At 36.3% G+C, this 24,553-nt stretch overlaps 1 protein-coding gene across 1 annotated transcript in view; it reads left to right on the top strand.

Annotated features, from left to right (window-relative positions):
* Positions 1 to 3,966: 3,966 nt before the first annotated feature.
* Positions 3,967 to 24,553, top strand: part of USP15 (ubiquitin specific peptidase 15) — a gene marked incomplete at its 5' end in the record, with an annotated part of 48,941 nt that continues 28,354 nt past the window's right edge. The window contains 5 exons of the mRNA XM_009871709.1: positions 3,967 to 4,094; positions 9,187 to 9,317; positions 11,975 to 12,101; positions 16,537 to 16,682; positions 19,161 to 19,222. Of these exons, the coding sequence (XP_009870011.1) occupies positions 3,967 to 4,094; positions 9,187 to 9,317; positions 11,975 to 12,101; positions 16,537 to 16,682; positions 19,161 to 19,222 (594 nt within the window). The remainder of the gene's footprint in view (positions 4,095 to 9,186; positions 9,318 to 11,974; positions 12,102 to 16,536; positions 16,683 to 19,160; positions 19,223 to 24,553) is intronic.

The raw sequence follows: 24,553 nt of genomic DNA, 5'->3' as shown, positions 1-24,553 counted from the left end.
TCAAATTCTATAGACTTTTTCTATTTATTAAAGGAAAATTAGTCAAATATTAAGAGGCTATTATAAAAGGCATTGGGATGCGTACAGGCAGAGTGAATAAAATTGATTTTTGCAAATGTGGAAAATACTGCTTCTATTTGTACTTTAAAAAGACACAAATACCAGTGATTCAATTAGAGTAACATCAGGCTTGTTTTGGCAGACTCGAGGTAAAGGAAAAACTGTCTTTAATATCAGACTCGATATTCAATTATATATGCACTGTAGAATAAAGTCACTTCTTTTAACATAGTCATACCAATTCAAACTTCATGGTAGAGTCTGTTGTCTGTTTTTCTCTTCCAGGAAACTGAAAATAACACTCATTTAATTGCAGTAGTTAGTTATTGGTGAAAATTCATTTGTAAAGATCTGATTTTTCTTTCTTACTTTTCAAGTGGACTATCTGGGTAACAGATGAATGCAGCGTATCTTGGTCATGAATTAGAGAATTTGTTAAACACGTGAAAACCTTTCTTCTTTCACCTTTTTGCCATCATTAATCTAGATTTGAATCTGACGATTGTGGAAAAGGAAGCACGTTATCTCTTCAAGGTCACTTCTAGGCTGAACCATTCCATGATTCTATGTCAAGAGAATTCTGCCACAAAACTGAAATAAGTAGTGTGCCAGACTTCTTTCAAATGTTTCAATATTGTAAAAGTGTAGTGATTAAGTTAAGTCTCTAATTAAGTGAAGTATCTCATCTTTCTGGGATACCACTCCAACTGTGCTATTTCATTACTAATTCGGTGGGATGCGCTGTGCCCAAAACACCCTGTTAAGTCACTGTCTCTTTCTGAGTTTGGTAAGAGTGGAAAAGGACATTTTTGTAGCAAAATACTTGTCATATACATTTCCTTAATAGAGTTTAAAACTGTACTTTGATAAAACTAAACTTTGATAATTAGACTTCACGGTGCAAGAAAGCTTGGGGTCCACTGTTTTAGTCTTTAAATGTTCACCGTTACCTATTTCAACACTTCTTCAAATTTTTTCCTCCACATCTAGTTAATTTCGTCACCAACCAAATTTTGCTCTACAATGTCTCTTTACAATTCTTCCTCCATGAAAAGTTCTAACATTCTTGTTTGCTAACACAAAGTGCAAAAACTTGTCTGTGTAGTTTTGATTCAAAAAGCAATTTGAAGCTGTTTTCTGACTGCTTTATGAAGCGTTCAAAATTTCAGAAAGAAATGGCATGTTGCAAGTTGAAGGACAAAGTTTTGTGCAGAACAGTTTCAGAAGAGGTAGCAACGCGTAGTAGTTGATTACTCAGTGACGAGGGTTAGGGCTGGGCCGGCCACTAAACACTGACACATGCTCTCTAACCCTTCTCCATCCCCAAACAAGAAGGGAAAGGGAATAAGGCAGACTTACCGATTGGAAAAGAAAACTAAAACGGCTTTGATAAAACAATAATTGTACTAATAATGAAAATAGTAATTAATATGTACAAAAATGATATTGAATCCAACTCCTCCCCGAGTAGCAATCCTCACTGATGCTGCAGAGCAGGGAGCACGAGGGAAGCCCCAGGCTCAGCGGTGGAGGGGAACCAGATACGGGAGCTGGCATCAGGAACTTGCAATGAAAGGCAGAAGAACGGATGGAGTCCTCTTCGGACACCAGCCATTGAAGAAGCAGCTTAACCCCTGTGATCCCTCGTTTTTTTACTGAATATGACTTACATGGAATAGAACACTCTTGTTGGCCATCTGTCCTGTGCAGGTGGATCTTTTTACTTTCTTGCAACACTTTTACTTCTCAGCACCGCCAAAATGTTACACATGATCCATCAGTGACCTTGGCCGCTACAGGAGCAAGTATAAGCAAGAGCCTTTCTGCATAGCAATCCCAGGCAGTAACTGTAAACATCAGGTGTTATCACTTCTAATAGCAGACACTGTCTGCAAAGACATGCTGCTGACTTCAGAAAGTGCAGCCTCTTAGAAGAGACCGGACAGAATTGGTTCTGTTTAGCTCAAACCAGAACAAGTAGTAGCAGGTGGTGATGATAGAATGGATAAAGGACTAAGTTTTACGGGGTGAGATGGCAAAGTTACTTGCATCTGATTAGGGCCGACATTGTTGCAGTGAGAAAAAGCTTTGGTCCTTAACTAGAGTTCTTAAACTGGCAGAACTATGTCTGTTGCAGTTGGGACACTGTTCTGCCTATGCTATTGATGTTTGCTCTACGCAGCTACAATCTAAGGTTAGGAGGAATTTGTTCACAGACCTATTATTACTGCTGAGGTAATCGTATTTTGAATCAAGACTTGGAATTAGGATGCTACTGTCATAGATGTTGTAAAGGTGCCTTTGAGTTCTTAATCTTTGATGATTTTGAAGAAATTTAAGGGAAATAGGCATCCAAAAGCCTCTGGTGATCCTATGTATAGCTTTATAATACCTTCTTCCTCTTACTTTCCAAAGAACTTTTACCTATAGATTCACACACGTAAGAGTATATTTTGTAGAAACTTAAAATTAAGGCTTATCGAGAAGAGAATCTGCTAAGTGGACTGTAAAGGAGCCCACTTACGGAGAACTACTCAGTAGTAATTCCTTGTTTACTGGAGGTGTACTAGGAGTACTTCTGAATGCTCACTCCAGGCTTAATCTGTTTATGCAAGAGAGAAAAACTGGACTTGTGGAGAAGAAATGAGTCGACTTATGTATCTTAGGTTTATTAATTCTTATTGTGGTTACATCATTTAGAAGCACAAATTTAAGGCTCGGCTAATGTATTTTTCAAAACCTATTCAGTTAAATTTGTACTCACACGATGTTTTGGTACTACTTCGGTTACAGCAGTTGTGGGTGCTAATGTTTTTGTTCTGTGTTTTTCCACAGTGTTCATGAGTAATTCCTACAGAATGATTGCCTAATAGAGCTATATGTATTAGCAGACTAGTATTTGAATCACTGGGAAGTTCTAAGATGTCTTCAAGGTTCAATAGCATATTATTGCTATGCTGCAAATAAGAATTCAGTAGTCAAATAATAGAGAAAAGAACAAGGATCTTTAGTTTGACCTTACTTTTCATCCCGATGGTGGTACTCTGACATGTGCTAGGGTAGAAGCAAAAGGATTGGGACAGACCAGACAGAAGAAGGATATTTTTAGTAAAGAGAAATAATGAAGGTAGTGTTTTTTAAAATGGACAATAAAATCTGAGGATCACTGAACAAATTTGTTATCTTTTTCTGCAGAATTTCTTTAAGATATGAAATGTAGGTGGCACTGGGCTTTGTAAAAGCCACACTGACAGCAGTTTAATTTGGGTAGAAGTACTGTGAAGCTGAGTTTAGAGATAGCCCTTTATGTGGAAGTGTGAATTTGGTAATTATATGTAGGAGGAACATCTAGTGCTGCCTCAAAAGCTGAACATTTACTGCGTATGTTAATGCTGACTCAAAGGAAGAAAACACTTAGGCTCTCTGGTTCTTGACAGGACATCAGAATTCACAAGTTTCTCAACTTGCATATAAGTGTTATAAATAAAACTCCAGCAGGAAAAAATATTGTACTAGAAGTTATCTCTCATTTTTAAAGGGCTGTCTAATTATAAAGTTTTAACTTGAATCTCCTATATTCACAAACTGAAAACAGGAGTTGAAGCTGATGATACTTCATGCTAAAAAGGGAAATGTGTTTTGAAATTGCTTTTCTTTAGCTTCTGATATACTGTGTTGGCAGTCTCGCAAAACTGCACTTGCCCTCTGTAATTAGTGGGATCTTTAATAGCCCACACTTAATGTCCTTGTTAGTAGGAGGTGCTGATAATGGTTAGCAGATCAGAGAGAAAAACCTGCTCCGTTTTGCAAGGCTGCTGAATACAGGTTGCATTAACATGAATTAATTTGTACTGTAGGAAGTAGTAGCATGCCAATAATTAACTTGTTTGTCTTCTTCCGTTTAAGGTATCTAGTGGATAGTCGCTGGTTCAAACAGTGGAAAAAATATGTTGGTTTTGACAGCTGGGACAAATACCAGATGGGAGATCAGAATGTGTACCCTGGTCCTATTGATAATTCTGGACTTCTCAAAGGTAACTGCTTCTGATTGCGTACTAACATCTAGTGCAAATTTGCCACAGATTGTTCATCTTTTGTAGTTGATAGTGTGAATGAATCTCAGCATATGTGAAGATGATGGTTTTTGTTTGTTTTCAGACCGTGACAAGGGAACTGGAATAGATTTCCCTTACAAATTACAATTTTTTAAATAAAATTACTGGAACCTCTTTGCAATGGTAACAGAATATTTAATAATGTACAAATTTCTGGTTTACAGTGATACTTTGGGATACCTTGGGAATTGAAATTTAGTCAAGTTTACAGAGAGCTAGCCCGAGTTCACCAAGACTTTTTTAGCTTAACTAAATTAGTTGATTTAAAGTAACATTTTTAATTTGAACTTTAAAAATTTCTTTTTGTAAATGAGCCCCCAAGATATTCCTTTGATTCTGGAACAACTGAAAAAGAGATATATTGCATTTAGTGGTGATACAAAGTGGTGTGTAATGATAATTTTCTAATTTTTATGGTCCTCTAAGTGTGGTTAAACTCTGTCACTGCTATACTCACGTCTGACTTCTGCTGAATTATAGTCAGATTTGCAGACACAGGTTTCAGAATACTTTCCCAGATATTTTAATCTTTCGATGAAATTCTGTATTTAATGTCCAGTATTGAAATACTAATAGAGCTGTTAATATTTAATCTGCAAAATCTAGTGGATACAAAATCTAGCAGGTAATGGGCTTCCTTCTTTGCAATTACAGGTAACGTAATAGTACCCCATCATGTGTTTGCACATAGTAATACAAATTCTTACAGTTTCATGGGGCTTGTGATGAACTCTGACTTTCTTCATTCAAAACTTCTCAACTATAATTAATATCTCATTATTTTACAAGTTAAATGTTAGAGATGATTACCTCTTTCATAGGACTTGTCATACTGTGTTGTACTGGTTGTCAGTGTGAGTGTGGATGTCTGACAGTGACAAGTATTGGTGCCTTTGAAGAAGGTGCTGTATTGTCATATGAATCTATATGTTCTCTTCCATTCATGAACTTAAAAGGTCTTTTTGCTCTAGGTGAGTGATGTGTTTTGTTTTCTGAAATATAAGGAACTAGATCTTTTGTACATTCTTGTAGTGTATCTTGCAATGAGGTAAATAAGAATTCAGTTCTTCATGGAGATAAATATAATTAATGTGATCTAATAAATGAGACTTCATTCACTGTACCTGCTTAAAAGGTACTTTCCTTTTTTCCTCCCCAGGCTGTTTCATCCTAGCTGTACATGTAACAATTTTTGAGAGTCAGATTTTGGTTCAAAACTCTCTTGACTGATTACAGAAAAAAAAAAAAAATCTCTATTCCAGAACTACATACAAGAAACATTTGCTGAAATAATGCACAATTTGCGCTATCAACTCTTACTTGACCCTCTCAACACTACGTATATGGTGGTTCCTTTACAACTGGGAGCAAAGCATGGGAAGAAAACCACAAATACGTCATCTGCAGGCCAACGTATCTCTTTAAAAGGTTCATACTGTGTTTATGCACTGATCCGACATTGCTACAGGAGTTTACAACGGGAAGATACAATTTGCATTCCGTTCTGTCTTTGAACAACCCCTAACATTTCTTCTTGTGTGATTTTTTTCACAACTTTATTCCCTCATGTGCAACATTGTTTTCTATGATAAACCATCAGCTACTCTAAATGACTACTTCTTTGCGCTTTCTTTGCTAATCATAAACTGATTATAAATCTCTTCTTTTGAAGACGACTCCTGTGTATTCCATTACATCCAACATTTTTTGCATATGTTGAGATTAACCGAGATCTCTCTTACTTTTCACTGCTCTCACTTCATCTAAGTGTTCTGGAAATAAGGGAACAGCATTTAAGTAATATAAGCACGACATACTGCTTCAGTTTCTCAGAATCAGTCTTTCTTGAATTTAATAATAGTTTTCCTTATGACTGCATTACACTGCAAAGTATCTGAGAAAGGGTGCCCGTTTTAGCTTATTTGATTCTTTAAATCAGATGCAAATTTTCAGACCTGACACTGAGGGAGAGCAATATGAAGAGCAACTAGTGCATCGTAGGTGCCAAAGACAGGATTAAAACCAAGCATTTCCAGGTTCAGTTTATGCTACATAGGAAACCTAGCACAGAGGATTGCTGCTTCCCAGCAGGTGAAGGAGACAGCTCATATTTGCTGAGCGCTAATGCCCTTGATTTTAAGACTGCCTCTGCACAGGAACAGCAGATGTCAGACAGCCACTAGGTGCATGATACCAGTGCCAGTACAGAGTCACAGTTTTAGAATCAGGAAGAGCAAAAAGCAAAATTTATAAACACCCATGCTGTGTTTATTTTGAAAGGAGTATTGGCAGAGGTCAAAACGATAGAATACAGGTTTTCAGGAGCCTTTAGCAAAATGGCTAACGTGACTTTAGATTTGGACAGATAACCTCAATACAGGGTTCACACACACAGTAACATAATCTGAAACTGTATGTAGATTAAGCTATAAATAATGCAGACCAACTAACAGAGTGCTTTGCACATCTAGAAATCTTTATATATATATATATATATAGTTGATAGATACAGAAGGGAGAATGAGCTGATGTTGCCTCACTGAGGGTAAAGGATCTTGCTACATTGCAACAGAAAAGTATCACTAAAATGTCTGCCTCATTGCAAGACATACTACAGGGATGTACAGAAGATCTAGTTCCTCAGGTTGGTGCTGGTCTCTTCTCACAGGTGATTAGGGGCAGAACCAGGGGGAATGGTTGCAAGTTGCAACAGGGCAAGTTTAGGCTGGACATTAGGAAGAAATTCTTCACAGAAAGAGTGGTCAAACACTGGAACAGACTGCCTAGGGAGGTGGTTGAGTCGCCATCCCTGGATGTGTTCAAGTGTCACTTAGATGTGGTGTTGGGTGATATGGTTTAGGGGTGACCTTGTAGTGTAGGGTCAATGGTTGGACTTGATGATCCCAAGGGTCTTTTCCAACCTGAATTGTTCTATGATTCTATGATTCATGTTCACCGAGACGTTCATATGAAATTCCGTTCTACTTTTTGCTTAAGAAATGTAGATACTGTGGCTCCCAAAGTGGAATCCAAATTCTGAAGTTTTCTTCTGTTTTCCTTGTTTTGCCTACTGTGTTGCTCTTTTTGTTTCTTCTTGCTAAGATTGCAACAAATACTTTGACTGCTTCTGAACTTGATTATCCCCTCTTTCTAAAATAACTTTGTAATTCTAATAAATGCTTGCCGGTATTTTGGGGCTTTTGTTAGGGGTTTTTTTGATTAGCTATTCCTCCTAAGCCTTTTACCATTTCTGGCAGAAAAAATGCTTGCAAAACATACTGTGCCTTCTCGACAAGCATGAAGTCATCTCTGAACTGCAGAGATTGCATGTTAGGGAAACAGTATCTCTTTACCACCTCTGAGCAGCTACTGGTAGCAACAAGTGTTGGACACTTAGACAAGCTGAAATCGATATATATCTCCCATGAGCTTCAAGGTACTTCAGCTGGAGAAGGAAAGAGAGAGTCAGCATCAGTGATAATAGGAGCAAAAGAAAGCTGTGCATCCTTCTTTGTCCTTATTTTCACTATTCAGGTGATTAAAGTAAAAAGCATTGGGTTTTTTCCCCGTATTTTTCCTTAAAATCGCAAGCACTTTAAAGCAACTGAATGTGAGGAAGTGCAGATAGAGTAGGGAGATTTCTAGAGTCTTGGTAAGCTGAATCATGTTCACTCTTCCAACGAGGAGCTGAGCACATCTCTGAAATGTCCTCAGTAGTGTTGCCCTCCTACGGAAAAGGTCATGTTGAAATGTGTTTTGTTAATTTCTTATACAACAACAGAAAAAAAATTTGAATAGTTATTATTAAAGGATTTTTAATCTTTACGTGTGCCTTTTTTAATGTTCAGGACGTTATGCTGTGTTTGCTCAATCTGTGCAAAGGAAAAACAAGAGAAGTATAGAAATAAGATCAAATGAGAAGACCTTAGTGCTTTTCATATGCGCATAGCATGCATTTATATTTGTCCTTGCATAAAAATGAAGGTAACAATATTAATTTTGCTTAGAAGTATTACTTTAAAAAAAAGAAAATGAAAGAGGAAGACCAATACTTGAAGCAATTTGAGATTATTTGAGGTTACTTTTATGCTCAGTTTTAATTGTGCAGTGTAATTCTGCAGTTCATTCACATAAGACAATTGAAATAAATATTATTACAGTCTATTTATTCTTTATACATAGCCTGTTTATTTTCATACTTCATTAAGTTTGTCATCTTGATTCATTTCTTGGAGCTGAATATGTGGGTCTCCTTGTTTGATCTCTTTCTGTACTGAGAGGGGTTTGCTGGCCTGTAACTGGTTACTTCCAAATGGAAAGACAGCTGCCCTGGTGTCTGGGGCTCACGGTGACTCAGATCTGGAATTGCTTCTTACACATATAGGATAGCTGCTGTCTTACTGCTCTAGTAAGGTTTGAACCAAAGCTAAAAGCAGGCTACTTACGTTGCCAAGTTGTACTTTCATGTGCTGCAACTCACTGTCCCTGTGAGGAATTTTGTAGGGACTGTGTTTTCAGAGCATGTAGGATCCTTTGAGTATGAGAGTTTTACCATGTTAATTTCCCAGTCTGGCATGGAGTGAATGACTTCAAACTTTGTCTTGGATCTACTGTAACTACCCAGTTCTGCATTTTCAGTGAAGGATGCAACTGCATCAAGAGATGAAAGTAGCCATGGTGGTGTGGGAATACGTGCAAAGTGGGTGGAGAAATAGGTTGGTTTCTCTGAAGACTATGGTGGTGTATGGTAACAAGTTAGGTGCTTCTGGCTGCACAAGGATATGGAGTTGTCACTTGGGTTCCTGAGTGTAGAAATACTATAGGTGTGCTATGCATGAACTTCATAGCTTGCCTGAATAGTTTCAGAACAGTCTTGTTTTCAGCACCGTAGTACTGATAACATAACTGGGACTCAGAAAATATTTTGGCTGCCATTTATATGAAAAATGTTACATTAAGAACTTAAGTAACAGAATTACAGTATTCAAGTGAAAATATCTTTCTCTTCTAGATGGCGATTCTCAGTCTCTCAAGGAACATCTCATTGATGAGCTGGACTACATCCTTTTGCCAACCGAAGGCTGGAATAGGCTAGTTAGCTGGTACACGCTGATGGAAGGACAAGAGCCAATTGCACGCAAGGTACTTTTAAATAACCTACTGGAATTAATGTGGTTCAGATATAGTCCTGCAAGTAGCTGGAGTTGCACACGAATTTGTTAGATTTTAAGTCTTGGCCTATGATAATCATGAAGACATTTTCTACTTTAGTAGCTTACAGATATCAAATTTTTATTCAGATTTTAGAGGCTTAAGTTTTTAATATTGAGAAACAGGGACACAAAGGATTTTTATTTTTTTTCTGAAAGTAAGCCCTCGAGAAGAACTTGCTTTAGAAGCTGGTTAGTCTATTAATGCAGATGGTTTTGTAATTAAGTATAAAACCTTAAAACTATATTGACTGTATTGGTGAAAAGTCTAGCTTCTTTGCCATTGTTAACATTATTAGAAATTGGTAATTCCTTTTCTCCTAAGCACAGTATTCTCCGTTCAGCAACTTGCTTTGGGAGTTAATCAAAAAGCTTACCTCAACACAAATAGTAGTCCATGGAATGGTAGATACTGTGGCCCTCTCAGTATGTGATACTTAAAAATTAACATCTTTGATGTTAATTTTTGTTTGCTCCAGATTATACCATCCTTGTTATGAAGGTGCTATGGCGTTTTACCACTTTATTGACCATACAGTCATTTCTCTTTGTATTATTTTTTAAAATTTTTGGATTGGTGATTACAGTTGCATCGTCTCTGGACTTAATTAAGTTTTAAAATACGTTTTGGTATGTTTGCAATTTCTAAGTTGACTGTTAAGGCATGTTCTTTCAGTTACAAGAATCTTTATTTTAATTCCTGAAAAACTGCTGCAAGAGTATTTTAGTTAGAATTTAGTTTTATGTGACTTCTGGTGTAATATAACTTTTATTTTTCTCCTATGACACTGAGTATGGCCTAACTACATGCATGATGGCCACTTACTGGAAGTGCATTTCTTTCAAACAAGATGCTAGATTTAGCTGTAGAAGAAATTTTGTGTCTTCAGTATTCATTTGGTCAGCAATACAAGTAGTTTATTGGGTTGTTTGGGTTTTTTTTTTTTCCAAATGTTCTTCTTATTAAAATAAGATTTATTTTTTTTTTTTAAAGAGACATCCCTGGAATGTCTCTTTCTCTAGTTCTGTAAGAGCTGAAATCCATTAAAATTACTCTCCTTTTTTAAAGATATATCTGTTATCAACTTATTACTGTTTTTCTTGAAGATGGATTTCAGCAAACTGAATGCTCTTCCAATTGTCATGGTAAAGGAAAAGTTCTGTAAATTTTTCACTTTGGGGGGGCGAAATGAAAGGAGAGACAAGGGAAGTTCAAGGAACTTGCCTTCTGCTTGGAGGGAACTTGACTAGAAAACTTTGTGAAATGTCATGAGTGACCAGGTAAACTGGCATAGTTTCATTATTTTTTGCTGATATGAACAGTAGTTATCCCTTGAGACTCGTATTTTGGTTCAGAATTTTTCTTTCTGATTCCTTTGTCATTTGTTCATTATTCTTTCTCCTGTCTTCCTTAATGTTTCTTTCACAGAGGTGGGATGATATTTATTTTATTCATCCCTTCTGTTACATCTTATTTTTTTGAAATGTGGATCCAAATTTTAAACTGATACGATGTTGTATTTGGTCTGCGTCAAAAAACATTACGGCGTAGGATGTGGTAACACTGCTGCTAAAGTACTTTTATTCTCAGAAACGTCTTAGCCATACTGCACAATTTTGTTTACTGCAACTGTTTTGTTGTTACTCTAGTAGCTGAAAACTCCACTAAGCTGTTCAAATCAAGATGCATTTTTATTTAAAAGTCGTGGTTGGCAGTCATTAAAGCTAGGAGAAACTGCTGAACAGCAGTGAAATCATTCACTTTTTTTTTCCTATGGCACATGCATACAAGTTATATTTGTGCAGCAAATAGATCTCTCCTAGCAATTAGCTCGTGGCTTTTTTTTTTTTTTTCCATATTTGTCAGCTGTATCACATATCAGGCCGATGGTTATTTTTGGAACCGTCTACATGACTAAGTACTGCAGTTACACTTTGGAAGATCAAAAGGAAAAACATTTAAGAGGTGACCCTGAATATTTTTTTACTTTTATTAAAAAAAAAATCCTGTATACTTTACTATTTTGTAAGAGGTGCTAGAAAAATTAACATAAAATAAAGAACTGTAATGAGTAGCTGAAATATCAAATGAGTGTATTTGTTATCGGAATGTAAGAGGAAGATTTGTAGGTTTTGCTTAAAAATGTGGTATAGAGATTTTATTAGTGTGTATCCTGGTTTTGATAAGTATTCTTTAACTTTGAAAACCAGTTCTTCATGTTTTGAGGAAGTAGCATACAACAAATGTATTTTGTAATAAAAATAACTTATTGTGTTTTTTATCTTTTGATCAAATACATTATCTTTTTGTTAAGCATGCGTTTTTGTGGTTTCCACTGTACATAACACTTTGAAAGTCATGGTAATGGTGTTATACAGAGGTAAGACGTGATCTTGGGAAAAAAAAATCACTTTTTAGTGTATTGTATTTCTAAAAAGTGCTAGGACAATTGTAGTTCTATTTTTTTGCATTTATTAAATGTCTTACATTTCCTGGACTTCAGTTTCTTGAAGAGTTTTCAAAAATATTTTGAAGTGTGTATATGAAAACATACTCGGACTGATACCTGATCCAAATCTGTTTTTCAGGTCGTTGAACAGGGTATGTTTGTGAAGCACTGCAAAGTGGAAGTATATCTAACAGAATTAAAACTTTGTGAAAATGGAAATATGAATAATGTTGTCACACGAAGATTTAGTAAAGCTGATACAATAGGTATGTACAATTCTCTTGAAAAATACATGATTGTTACTTGTTTAAGTAGTGCTTGGTGGCAAGTTCTGAATAAATAGGTCTCTAGGTAAAATGATAGATATTGTAACTGTTAAAAAAGGATGGGACTAGTCTTGGGTCAAAATTGAAAGTTAAACAATTGGGAATATTTAGGGGGTTAATACAATTCCTTTTAAAAGTGTGCATTTTATTATGTAGGTATCAGTGTAACTCTAGACGTTTGCGCTTCTCAGGAAGTGAGCAGTGTGATGCTTTTCATTATCTTTATTGAATTACACAGTATTTTTCTGGCTTTTGGTGTGTAAGATACCTTTTTTTCATGTGTGTCCACTTGTGTTTTTTATTAGCCAATGCTTTTTAGTCATAAAAATGAGAAGCATATATTACAAAACATTAGAATGAATTGAATTTATAAATTAACAGTGAAAGGCAACCTACAAAGGCAGTATTCTTTTGGGTTGTGAAGTGGCAGGCCAGGCACAATCTTTTCCAGTAACTGAGTCCTGTATTAAATCTTTACCTTATCTTTGTTTGTAGTTATTTTACCGGCTCTTTGAGCATTGTCCCTTGTTTGAAAACTGTATTTAGATAACATTGGTCTTTGAAAATAGCAGTCAGAACATATGCAAAGATATTGCTGAATGTATAAAGTCAATTTTTTGGTGTATTTGTGAGATTAGAATCTTTCAATCAGGTGTATTTGTGCAGTTAGAATTGTATTTTATGCCCTTGGAACTTTATGCCCAGCCATTACTCTTTGTTTATATTCTTTGACAACAATGTCGTTTTTTCAGGTTTTGCTTCTCTTTGTGTTACAGGTGACTGATACTTGCTAGCTTTTAACTCTTTGCTGATTGCTTACTTTAAAAACAGAAACATTTTACTGTCTTAAATTTTAATCTTTGTTAAGCAAGTAATCATCTGCTCGTATTAGAATAAAAGCCGTAAAAATTGTGAAATTTGCCCTTGAAACAAGGGTTCAGAGTTGTATGTGATTTAACTTGGTAAGATGTGCTTCGTTACTCTCTAAGCAAACCCAAAAGCTTGGGAATAACAGTTTAACGTTATCCTTCCATGAGGACTAAATACAAGCTATTTTGCAGCTATACTGAATTTAATTGTACCGTTGGAATTGTAGGTAGTGCATGAATTTTGGGTATTTTCTTTTTCTCATCAGAGGCAGGGCAGTTTGGAATGACTGTTGCTTGGAGGTGTATTCATTTTTTTCGTAGCAGAGAGAAAATAGCAATTATGATAAAATTGTCATAAAGGGTAATGAGAAACAGCCGGGCTCACTGACAACCCCTTTCCAGACCTGGGCCTTATTTGCTTTCCTGAGATGTGGATGACACACTCTGGAGAGCCTTAAAAACAGCCCCGTTCTGAAGCTGAAACTTCTTATGCAGAGAACCAAACAGGGCCATCCCAGGACATCCAAAAGTTTTTATCTTAAAACAAGAGGTAGAAAAATTAAAAGCACTTATAATACTGAAAAAAATTAAATAATTCCTGAGGTTTTTCTTTTATCATCCACTAATAAGATGGTGACTTTTTTTTCCCCCTTTTCCTTAAGTATAATATAAAATTTACCCACCAGCCTTGAAATTTGTGTTGTTCCTGGAATACCTTTGGTTTCCAACTCAGATAGAAACCAAGCTAACCTGTATGTCCAGGAGTTAGTACAAGGTAGGAAAAAATAATTAGAAAGGACAGACCTAATAATGCCAGACTTTTTCTTGGGGTGGTACTGGGCACACTGAATGTGCTCTTCGATCCTTCTCAGGAATCTCTTACAGTTGAGGACTCTGGCCTTGCAGGCAGTACATACTAACTCTGAGACTGATTGGTGACTAACTCTCTTGGGGAAGGGGTTTTAATTCCAAAAAAAATATGAGCAGACAATAGATGTAGTTCAGGCAGCACTTCAATCTAGTTATTGTTGCTGATCCTGTAGAGCATCAGGGCTTCTGAGGGGAAATGCAATAATGATTCAGTCAGGAGTCTTAGTTGTATGAAAGTATAATAAGAGCGAAGTAGTTGACTAATGTGTCGGCCTTTCCTGCCTTTATTCAGGAGTTTTGCGAACCACAGAATGACGGAAAGCTTGTCTGTAGCCTCTGTTATGGACGAATAGGAGTCAGGTTGTGTCTGCAATGCCATAAAACAATTCCAAAACTGAGGTAGTGGATTTTATAGAAGATTACACCAGTGGCTCTGCACCTAATGTACTTTTTGAGTGTTGCTAGTAAAATACCTTGGTGAATGGTTTTGGTTTATCTTTCCCTTTAATTTGCTGCAGAATACAAGAATGCAGAACTTGCCATCCTCAAAAACAAATTGTTCTGTGACTAGCCTTTCTCTTTTTTAGGAAGGTGGTATAGCTGTTTCATAGTACAGATTAATATTTTACTACAGTTCTTTTCACTAGTATTTGTGATAGCACTAGTCTTCAGGGGCCAGGATCTGCTTCTGTTAGAATCCACTGATCCGTCTCCAGCATCTCATCAAGACTCTTCCATATAGTCTTGCAAAATAATACTTAAATCATAATCATGCAACTGTTTGGGGTTTGTTTGGTTTTGTTGTGGATTTTTTTTTATTTTAGCAATATAAGGTATATCCTAGGTGGAGGTAGGCAGAGGAGAGAATCATAAAGTGTGCATTACTTACATTTGTGGAAGTATGTAAAAGAACTTTAGTTTCACAGTCTTGAAGTTAGGTGGATAGTCAGACGGAACATGCTTTCCCCAGAGTCTTGGCCATAACGTGTGGTCATCTGATGGGATTAATGCTTCTTGTCTCTGTTTTTTTTTAGTGAAGATGGAATATGTTAAAAATTAACATAAACGTTGACTTAGTACTTGCGAAGAATCCAGGCTGCAATGCTCAAGTAATTAATTGTGATGGTATTCATAAGATAATGAAAAATTGTCTTTTGTAAATTCTTCTTTTAGTGAAAACTACTTATAAATGTGGATTATTTGCGGAGGGAAGATTATTACTGACTAGATTCATTCTTACATTCAAATGCAGTTGTTTGAAATCACTGGTTGAGTATTGATTCAGATATTACATGATTTTTTTTAAAATAAAAAAGTCAAATAAAAAAGTAACATTCAGTTGCCTTGTTTATAGCACCTACCTTGCCTACATATCATCTCTATTACAAAAACAGATGATCCAGTCTAACACTTGCTTTCATACTAAAATGTGTGTTAACTGGTGTAGAAGGAAGTTGTATTCAGTTGCCTATAATATCTACAAATAGCGGATTGGCCAGTTGTCATGCATTTTAAAAATGGCTAGATTTTTACAAGGTACTTTGAGTTTCAGGTCTATTTTGACTTTTCAGATTTAACATAATAGACGAGAAAATAATAATCATAAGTAAAAGGGACCAAGGGGAATGTTGGACGAGCTGACACGCTGGTGTTTTGTCCTGAGGCTTAAGGAGAATGTCTCTCAAAGAGCTTACAGTGCCTATTTTTGTAATTATGTTTTCAGTGATCATCAGGAATAAATGGTGCATTTCTTGACTCCTGTTTAATTTTCTATGTTAGCTGTTATGAGACTTGGCTGTCATGGGGCTTTACAAGCATACCAATTTAAATAAAATAATAATAATCTAAGTGAGGTTGCTGTGGTATAGCACTGTATATGTTAGTTCAGATTAAAGAACTTCTTAATAAGCTCTACTTTTGCATAAGGAGAATGGAACTAATTATGCACTTCTTAAATTTCTGTTGTAGACAACAGTTCTACTGTGTTAAAATTGTGTAACACTGATTACATTCCTGTCAGGTAGAGTAGGAGCTGGTGGATCTTTTTATGTTACATCTTTCAGGAGCATAAAACTTCTCATCATCCTTTTAAAATAAATCTATGTGCTTCGTTTATACAGAGTAGTCTTTAATTTCTGTGAGTGTGAAAATGAAACTACGCATCTGTATTGTGGTGTAGTGCTAATTGCACTGGAATATGGGTAGCAGAAGAGTGGGGGGAAAAAGAAAAAAGGGGTTAATTTAGGGACAGGAACAGAATGGCTTGCACTTCCTGCTCCTGGTTTTGCCACCAGTCTTGCTTCTAATTGTTTCCTACCCACCCATGCTCCTGTGTTACCACACTCTGAGAAGTGAGTAGATGGGTACCTAGGTACCTCCTGTCACCTGCTATTTATCAACTTGTCTTTATTTGGTCTGCTTTTCTAAGACGTTCAGGAGAGGATAAAATAGTCATCTGACTACTTCAAGGGAAGCAAACTTGCAGCTTCTTGCTTGCCCTACATCATGATGCAGTTTCATGGCTTTTTCTACAGTTTTGAATATAAGAAAAGAGTAGGTCGTTCTGATGCTTTATTCAGACTTACAGTGTTTGTGTAGTGAAATGCTAAACTTGTGTTCTCTCCCTTTCAAAACAGATACAATTGAAAAAGAAATAAGAAAGATCTTCAATATTCCAGGTGAAAAAGAGACCAGATTGTGGAACAAATACATGAGTAATACTTTTGAACCTTTGAATAAACCAGACAGTACCATACAAGATGCTGGTTTATACCAGGGACAGGTACAGTATAATATTATTTTGGTTTTTTGTACACTTTTTTTTTTGCTCATGAAAATATGGACTTTCTTAGTTAGTTTTCCTTTTTAAATGCAAATTGTCAACTAATAGAGTGCATTAAGGATAGAGAATTTTATAAAGAAATTCATCAAAATAAAAGTATTTGAATGCATTTTCAGGATTAAAGATGAGTTTAATTCTCCTGGTGAATTAAAAGTAGATGAACGTAACATTGCTGACTTGAATTTGGTAAAACCTGAAATAAAAAAGTATTCCTAGGATCGGAAATATGTTCCCATAATGAAACCCAAAATTTGAAGAAGTTTTTAGTATCTTAAAAGAATAATATTTTCTACTTGAATTCCACTGTCCAGATTTCAGAAAGAAGTTAAGAAAAAATGAAAATATTTCAGATAAGAACTACAGAGACAAAACGGTTTGAAAACCTACTTTAGCATGAGACTGTCTCATCACTTTAAAATCCCTTTATGGAAGTGTTTCTTACGAGTTTGGGTTTTTTTCACCTTTCCAGATGACTCTAAATAACAAATACTGGATAATAAGACTACACATATATGAGTGTGAAACTGATTGAACAATTTTATCATTAGAATAACTTCTCAGATTATTACTTTGATTCTTTAGTTTTCAGAACTGGCTGTACAGCTGTAGTTCATGCTGTGGTGCTACAAATATGAATGGATGAAATTTGATGACAGTAAATTGTAGGTGAGATTATATTAAAGTATTTCCTTTTGCCTTGAAATGCTCTACTCTAATCTACTTGCCAGCAGTATTTCTGCTGTGCTTCAGTTTTCTGTTATGGCATGGAGGGAAATAGTAGTGCACCAGAATAAACAGCTTGAACTGCTGTGGCCTTCAGGTGCACGCTGCACACACTTAAACCCTCACACAGGTAATTTTAATGATGCAGAGATCTTACTGGAAGGGCTCACATGTCCCATAACAGGTTTGCGTCGAAGATGTAACTTGCAAATTGTCTCTGTCCCAGTGAAACATTAACTGTGAAGCAAGCGTGGTCTAATTCAGCCGTAGAGGGATCTCTAAGTGACATCTGTACTTGCAGCAAAACAAATTCTGTTCAGAACCGAGTTTAGCCATGGTTTCTGAACGTGCTAAATGCTGAGGTAGACCATGAGTGTTTGGACAGTTGCACTTGCTGTCACACCAGGTGGTTGTTTTTCTCTCTGAGCCTCCTAATCTAACCATGATTCTGACTATTGCAGTCTAACCAGCATAATGGTTATTTTTGCCGTGTAATTCTACACTATGTATGTGACTGAGTAAAGGTTTTGAATTTATCAGTTGATTTCTGAAGTGAGCCTTCAGGTGTTCCATTGAACTTCTAAGTCTATTTAGACTTAAGATTTCTTCCTTTTATTTAGTAGTCACTGAGAGCCAGCTGAAGGAAATGTGGCAGAATCTTACAGCATTCATGACCAAACATAGCAGGCTACTCTTTTCCAAACAGAAAGCTTTTCCATGATAGAAAACTAGTTTTCAATGTCATGTCTTAGTGTATTCAGACTGAAAGATGTGCTTATAGCTTCAAGTGGCAGCATGACTTTTGTAAAGGTGTTGAGCATAAGTAGAGATATGAACACATGTCACTGTGTAGATACACACAGGCATAGCGTGGCAGTTAATTAGCACCCTGAAACATCGGTATATGGTCATGCAGGATTAGTTGCGTTGGAAATTAGGAGTTAGATTCAGTTTAAATATTGGAGTCTAGTTGCCGTTTCAAATGATCTGGCTATCCCAGAAAGGCATGAGCTTTTTCTAGGTGCTGTGTCATATCTGCCAGCATAGGGCAGATACCTCAAATACTCGAAGGCATTTTCAAATGGCACTTAATGCCTGTGTTTAGGACTGAGTGTTCTGTGCTCCCTTTTGTACCAATAATAACTTGACTGAAATTAATTTCATTAGCCAAGGGTCCCACAGAAAAACACTTTCACAAAAAAACCCAAATAAACAACCAAACAAAAAACTCAAACAAATCAAAAAAGGTATGATATCAGGGAAGAAAATAGTTTGGTTTATTACTGATCTGTATTTGTGTATGAGGCAAAATTCCTTCAGAAATATCCCTTCCTTGGCAAGCCTGTATAGGCCTGTGATTTCTATAAATTCATAGATACTGTTTAGACATTGCAAGTCATCTTCTGACCTCTTTGAGAAGTAAGGTCTTGCCATTTTCTCCGTGGATTGCTGAGGCACAGAAATATTAGTAGCTTGTTTATCCAAAGTTGCACAGATTAAGATGCAGGGAGAAGAAAATGAACAGAGCAGGAGGAAGGTGCAGTGTAATTGAATTGAATATTCTTGAACCTCAAGGAATAGTAACTTAAACATTTCTGTCTCAGTCACGTGTCAGCAAATCCATTAAAAAATTGGAACAGAAAGCATTCTACTGATATTTTTATTTCAATTTTCTTATTATGCTTTTTGTGGTAGGTACTGGTGATAGAACAGAAGAATGAGGATGGAACATGGCCAAGAGGTCCTTCAACTCCTAAGTAAGTTGTGAATTTAACTCGTATTATTCACTATGACGTAACTATTGTCAAGTTATCGTGCTTTTTTAAAAAACTCATGGTTTTACAAGTGATACTTTGTTTTGAAAATTGTCCTTCAGATGTTTTAGCTGAAAATATGCTTAATAGTGTACTTGCTGTACGAGTTGCACAGATAGAACATGACATAATAATGAATTCCTGCATACATGTTGCTTTTGTTGATTTCAGCCAGTGATATACATTATACTGCTTAAAAATAGAAAAAAAATCCATAGTAGAAAACAGTAAATTCTGTCTAGATTTGTTTCAAGGCATAGCGTACCACTTCATGAACTCAGATACATGTATTTTATCAGTTTTTCTTATATGTAATTGTTTTAATGGATAGCTTGCCCTTTTATCTGCAGAGCACAATATTTACACATAAACATTATTTAAATTGCAGTCTACATTGCCACCAGCATGCTGCTTTTGTTCTTGTTGGGCTGTTATCAATTAACAGAGTACGATGTTCTTTTTCTTTTCTGTTCTTCGGGCTGCCATTATCAACAGCACCTTGATAGTGGCAAGTGAGTAGAAAGACTTCAGTGTGTTTTTTCTCATTTAGATGGGTAAACCTTTTTTTAATACTGTTTTCAGAATCCGAGTCTTGTTCTGTTGGTTTTGAAGAACAATTGGAATTAGTTACTAGTAAACTAACATGATCTCAGCCTTACAAATATTAACTGTGTTTCTTCCCTTTGCTGGCTGGTTTTTAAACATATCTTTCATAAAACATTCTTTTAAGTTCCTTTTATTCTTTCTGATATTCTGCGTTCACGAGGTTCACTGTTGTTTTACAACATCTTTGTAATATCGTTGCTTAGCATTTGAAGGAGAGAAATACTTTATCTTTGGTGTTTTATTTCAAGCACTTCTTGAAGGATCACTATCTTCTATTAAGTTGCTTAATGAAGTCTGAGTTCAATTTAAGCTTACTATGAGCAGTATAATTTTGCTTAGCAAGTTGTTGTGACACAAAGAATGGAGAATATAGTGCAGTAATGGGAGATGCAAACTACATGAGGTTCAATCTCTAACCTCAAAAAGCATCTAGCAGAAATGTAAATTCCAAGTCAAATTTTAGATGCAGATTTTGAAGGTTAAAATAGTTTAGATAACTCAGTGTCACGGATTCTTTTGGGAGTTTTGGTAGGAATGTAGTTTGGTGACAGTACTTGCTTTTATTCTGCCCAATTTCAATTCCACTTTATGGAAAGCATTCAAGAGCAGTGTATAAATTAAATAATGTCTCCTGGAAAATGTTTGATCAGGGGACAAGTGAAATGGTAATTGAGAACACCCGTATATGCGAAGGCTATAAGTAAACCTGCAAATGAGGATGAACAGTTTTACTGTGAGGCCGAGGAATGTTTTTGAGGTTTGGTAGCTGTCGGAAAGATTGATTGAAATTTGGTATTCAGATACATTGTAGTAGTGGAAAGTTTGCGAAATTTAGTGGATGCAAATAGAAACTATGAACAAACAGTAAACTTTGTGAAAAATCTAATAGATGTTAAAAGACATAGAAATATTAAACACTTGCTTTTGAAACTTCTGGGCGAGGTGCATTATAGCTTGTCATCACAAACAGTCTATGCCCAGATGCCTTCCTAGAGTCCTATCATTGGTCATGCGCTGGTTCCTGCTGTCACACGCTGGTTCCTCTTTGTTGTGCTTATTTTAGAAGAGTACAAATCATAAGCCTAACTTCTGAGGCTAGGGAATAAAGTACCATATTTAGAAAGCTCAAAATACAGAGTATTGCAAAGTATGAAAGATTTATGATTGAATAGGGTAGCATCATTTTAGAACATCAGCTAAGCTTTTCACAGAATCAGAGAATAGCTGAGGTTGGAAGGCACCTCCGGACTTTGTTGGTCCAACACACCTGTTCAAAGAAGAGTCACCTAGAGAAGGTTACTTGGAACTGTGTCCAGTTAGGATTTGAGCATCTCCAAGGATGGAGACTCCCACAGCCTCCATGGAAAACCTGTTTCACTATTTGACAGTCCTCCCTGTAAAACAGAAATTCTTATGTTTGAATGGAATTGCCAGTGCTTCAGTTACAGAATCGCAGAATTACTGAGGCTGGAAAAGACCTCTGAGATCATCAAGTCCAGTTTGTGCCTGTTGCCTCCTGTCCTTCGAGTGGACACTACTTGAAAAGAGTTTGGCTCAGTTTTACTTATTCTCCCCCCACTAGCTACTTCTGCACATTGATAAAAATTCTCTGGGGCCTTCTCCAGGCTGAACAGCCCCAGCTTTCTCCACATAGGTCAGACGCTGCAATCCTTTAATCACATCTGTGGCCTCTCACTGGACTTGCTCCAGTATATCCCTGTCTCTCAAGTACTGGGAAGCCCAGAAGTGAACCCAGTGCTCCAGAGTGCCTCACCAGTGCTGAGTGGAGGGGAAGGATTGACCCTGACCTGCTGCCAATGCTTTTCCCAGTGCAACCCACAAGGCTATTGGCCCAAGGACCCACTGCTGGTTCATGTTCAGCTTTTTGCCCTGCAGGACCCCAGGTGCTTCTCTGCCAAGCTGCTTTCCACCTGGACCCCATCCCACCACGCTCCAGCATGGACTGATGCCTGGGGTTATTCCTCCCCCAGTGTAGGCCTTTGCGTTTCTTTTGATTGAACTTCCTAAGGTTCCTGTCTATCCATTTCTCCAGCCCTCTGAGGTCCCTCTGAATGGCAGCACAACTTAGATTGTGACCTTTGAAATTGAGAAATAGTACAGTGTTCTGCACATCTTCCTTGCCTCTTGTTAGCAGAAGCATAAGAGCAATCTTTGTTTTGATTGCTTCTTTTGGCAGTTTTTCCTTGGTCCTACTACAGGTGATGACCATTGGCAACTTTTTATGAGAAACATGTTAGAGGTGTGAGCAATGTTTTCTCCTGAAACAAAGGAACATATTTATTTTGAAAGTGACCAGGTTGGGACCCTAGCTCAGTATATAGGAACACTTTACAAATTATAATTCTGTTTCTCTTAAAAGTATAATTAATTGGCATAACTGAAAAGATTGATTAACATAATTTTTTTCTGAAGAAGCTAGGAAATAAATTATTTCAAGTTTGAGATCCTTTTTACATAGGAGCAGAAACCCTGCTGTGCAACTTAAAATTTCAGCTCTATGTCCAAGCTTCTCAGTGTTTCAATTTCTTTTGTACTTTCTGTTCTTCTAACTTCTGAATTTATTTAATCTTGGAAGTTTAATGATATCTGTTATTGTCTCGTATTTTAGTGCTGTGTGAAGTGTTTTTGAGTTGTTGTTTCTTTTTTTTCCTAGAAATATCTGTACATTCTTAAAGTGTGTACAGGGTCAGTCAGGCTTAGGAATAGGTGGGTTTTTAGCTCTCCCAGAGGTTCTATCAGGAACTAGGATGTTTATTCCTCAGGAAGCTTGGCTTCTGTAAAACTTTCTAGGGAGCTCATGGTGACTTCTGGACTGTCTTTACTGTCAGCTGCTCACAAAATAGATCTTACTTATTATGATGATGATGATGATGATGATGGACAGTTCTGCAGAAAACTTTGTTACACTAACTTTTTCTGTGAGTAATTTTCTCCTCAATGTCATACATGTGACAAACTCATCCAAACACGGAGGTCCCAGTTGCTTTGGTAGCTTAGTTGCTGCTGATCTCAGTTCTTGAATGAAGACTTGGGATCTATGTGCAGACTAATTTTTTTTTTTTTCTTCATATATCTATACTTCTGGATGACATTATTCCACAGGCAGAAAAACAACTAACCAATCTGATTTGAATAGTTTATTTTCATAGAATTGTTTAGGTTGGAAAAGACCTTTAAGATCATCAAGTCAAACCATTAACTTGGTGATGCCAAATCCACCACTAAACCACGTCCCAAAGCACCTCATCGATGCATCTTTTAAATACCTCCAGGGATGGTGACTCCACCACTTCCCTGGGCAGCCTATTCCAGGACTTGACAACCCTTTTGGGGAAGAAATTTTTCTTAATGTCTAATCTAAACCTCCCCTGGTGCAACTTGGAGCCATTTCTTCTTGTCCTATCACTTGTTACTTGTGAGAAGAGACCAACAACTACCTCGCTACAACCTCCTTTCAAGTAGTTGTAGAGAGTAATAAGGTCTCCCCTCAGCCTTCTTCAAGTGGATTGTCATCAAGAGGATGTTATAAACTAATATATAAAAATATCTGAGGTTGTAGTTCGAGTAACTTAAGCAGCTGTACTACAAAAGCAAATTACTTATGTTCAGGAAATACTTTACAACAGTTAAAACTTTTAATCCAACCTGTGATTATAAAATTTAAAACAAGAAGGAAGGAGCTTAAGTTCTGAAGTTCCATCAATTACTAAATGAATAGCCAGGACAAGGTTTCTCTTTGTTTTCTGTTAAGCTGTTACCTGTTTACATGCAAATACAAAAGCAAGTTAGAGAAACATACAAAGAAGCTGTTTAACAGGAAATTATTTCCTTCTAATTTTAGAGAAGTATTTTCTAATGTTTTCTTAGAAAGACTGATGAACAAGTATTGAATCTAGTGTTCCATCATATTCTTCAGAAATGCTTCTTATGATACAAAACTAAGAAATTTAAAATTAATCTATCGATATATATCTTTGTGAATAAGTTACTGATGTAATTCTGATTCAGTTTTTTTAGACTTCACTGTGGACAAAATCATTCTAATCAAATAGCTGGCTACTTTGCGTCATTTACAGATTGTCTCCTGCTAACTTTAACAGTTTTTGCCTGCAAATTTTCTTTTACCATACAAAAATTTGATATTTTTGTACACATTCCTAGTTTTTTCTTCTTGTAGTAATGAATATTTTCTTACAGTATTTGTCCTATGGCAAGTTTTTATCATAATATTTTTTTTCCTAGTTCAAAACTGTATTCCTTTTTATCTTGAAAAAACACTAAAGTCTCTTACTTGATTCTTTTTTTTATTTCTGAGTTGGGTCCCATAATGTTTTTAAGAGAAAAAAAATATAAAAGATGCTTAGCTGTCCTTTTTGAAATAATTTTAATGCTTGTGTATCCAAATTTTTTTAGGAAAAAATATCATGAGTCTTCAGAAGAAAAAGTGTTTGTCTACTGAAATGAAAAGTACTATTTTTAACCTAGAGTTTCAAAATCTATGGGTTTTTTCATGTGCAGACAGGTGTGCCTTTCTACTGACTTTGCTGTAGGAAAGATAATTATAGAGCTAACAGGAGACTTAGTCTTAAATTGTAAAAGCAAGAGCTGTCAGAGCTTGTCTGCCAGCCAGGAGCAGGACTGCAGTTT

Source organism: Apaloderma vittatum, unplaced genomic scaffold, assembly GCF_000703405.1.
Source record: "Apaloderma vittatum isolate BGI_N311 unplaced genomic scaffold, ASM70340v1 scaffold7356, whole genome shotgun sequence".
Taxonomy (NCBI): domain Eukaryota; kingdom Metazoa; phylum Chordata; class Aves; order Trogoniformes; family Trogonidae; genus Apaloderma; species Apaloderma vittatum.
This window is presented reverse-complemented; position numbering and strand designations above follow the sequence as displayed.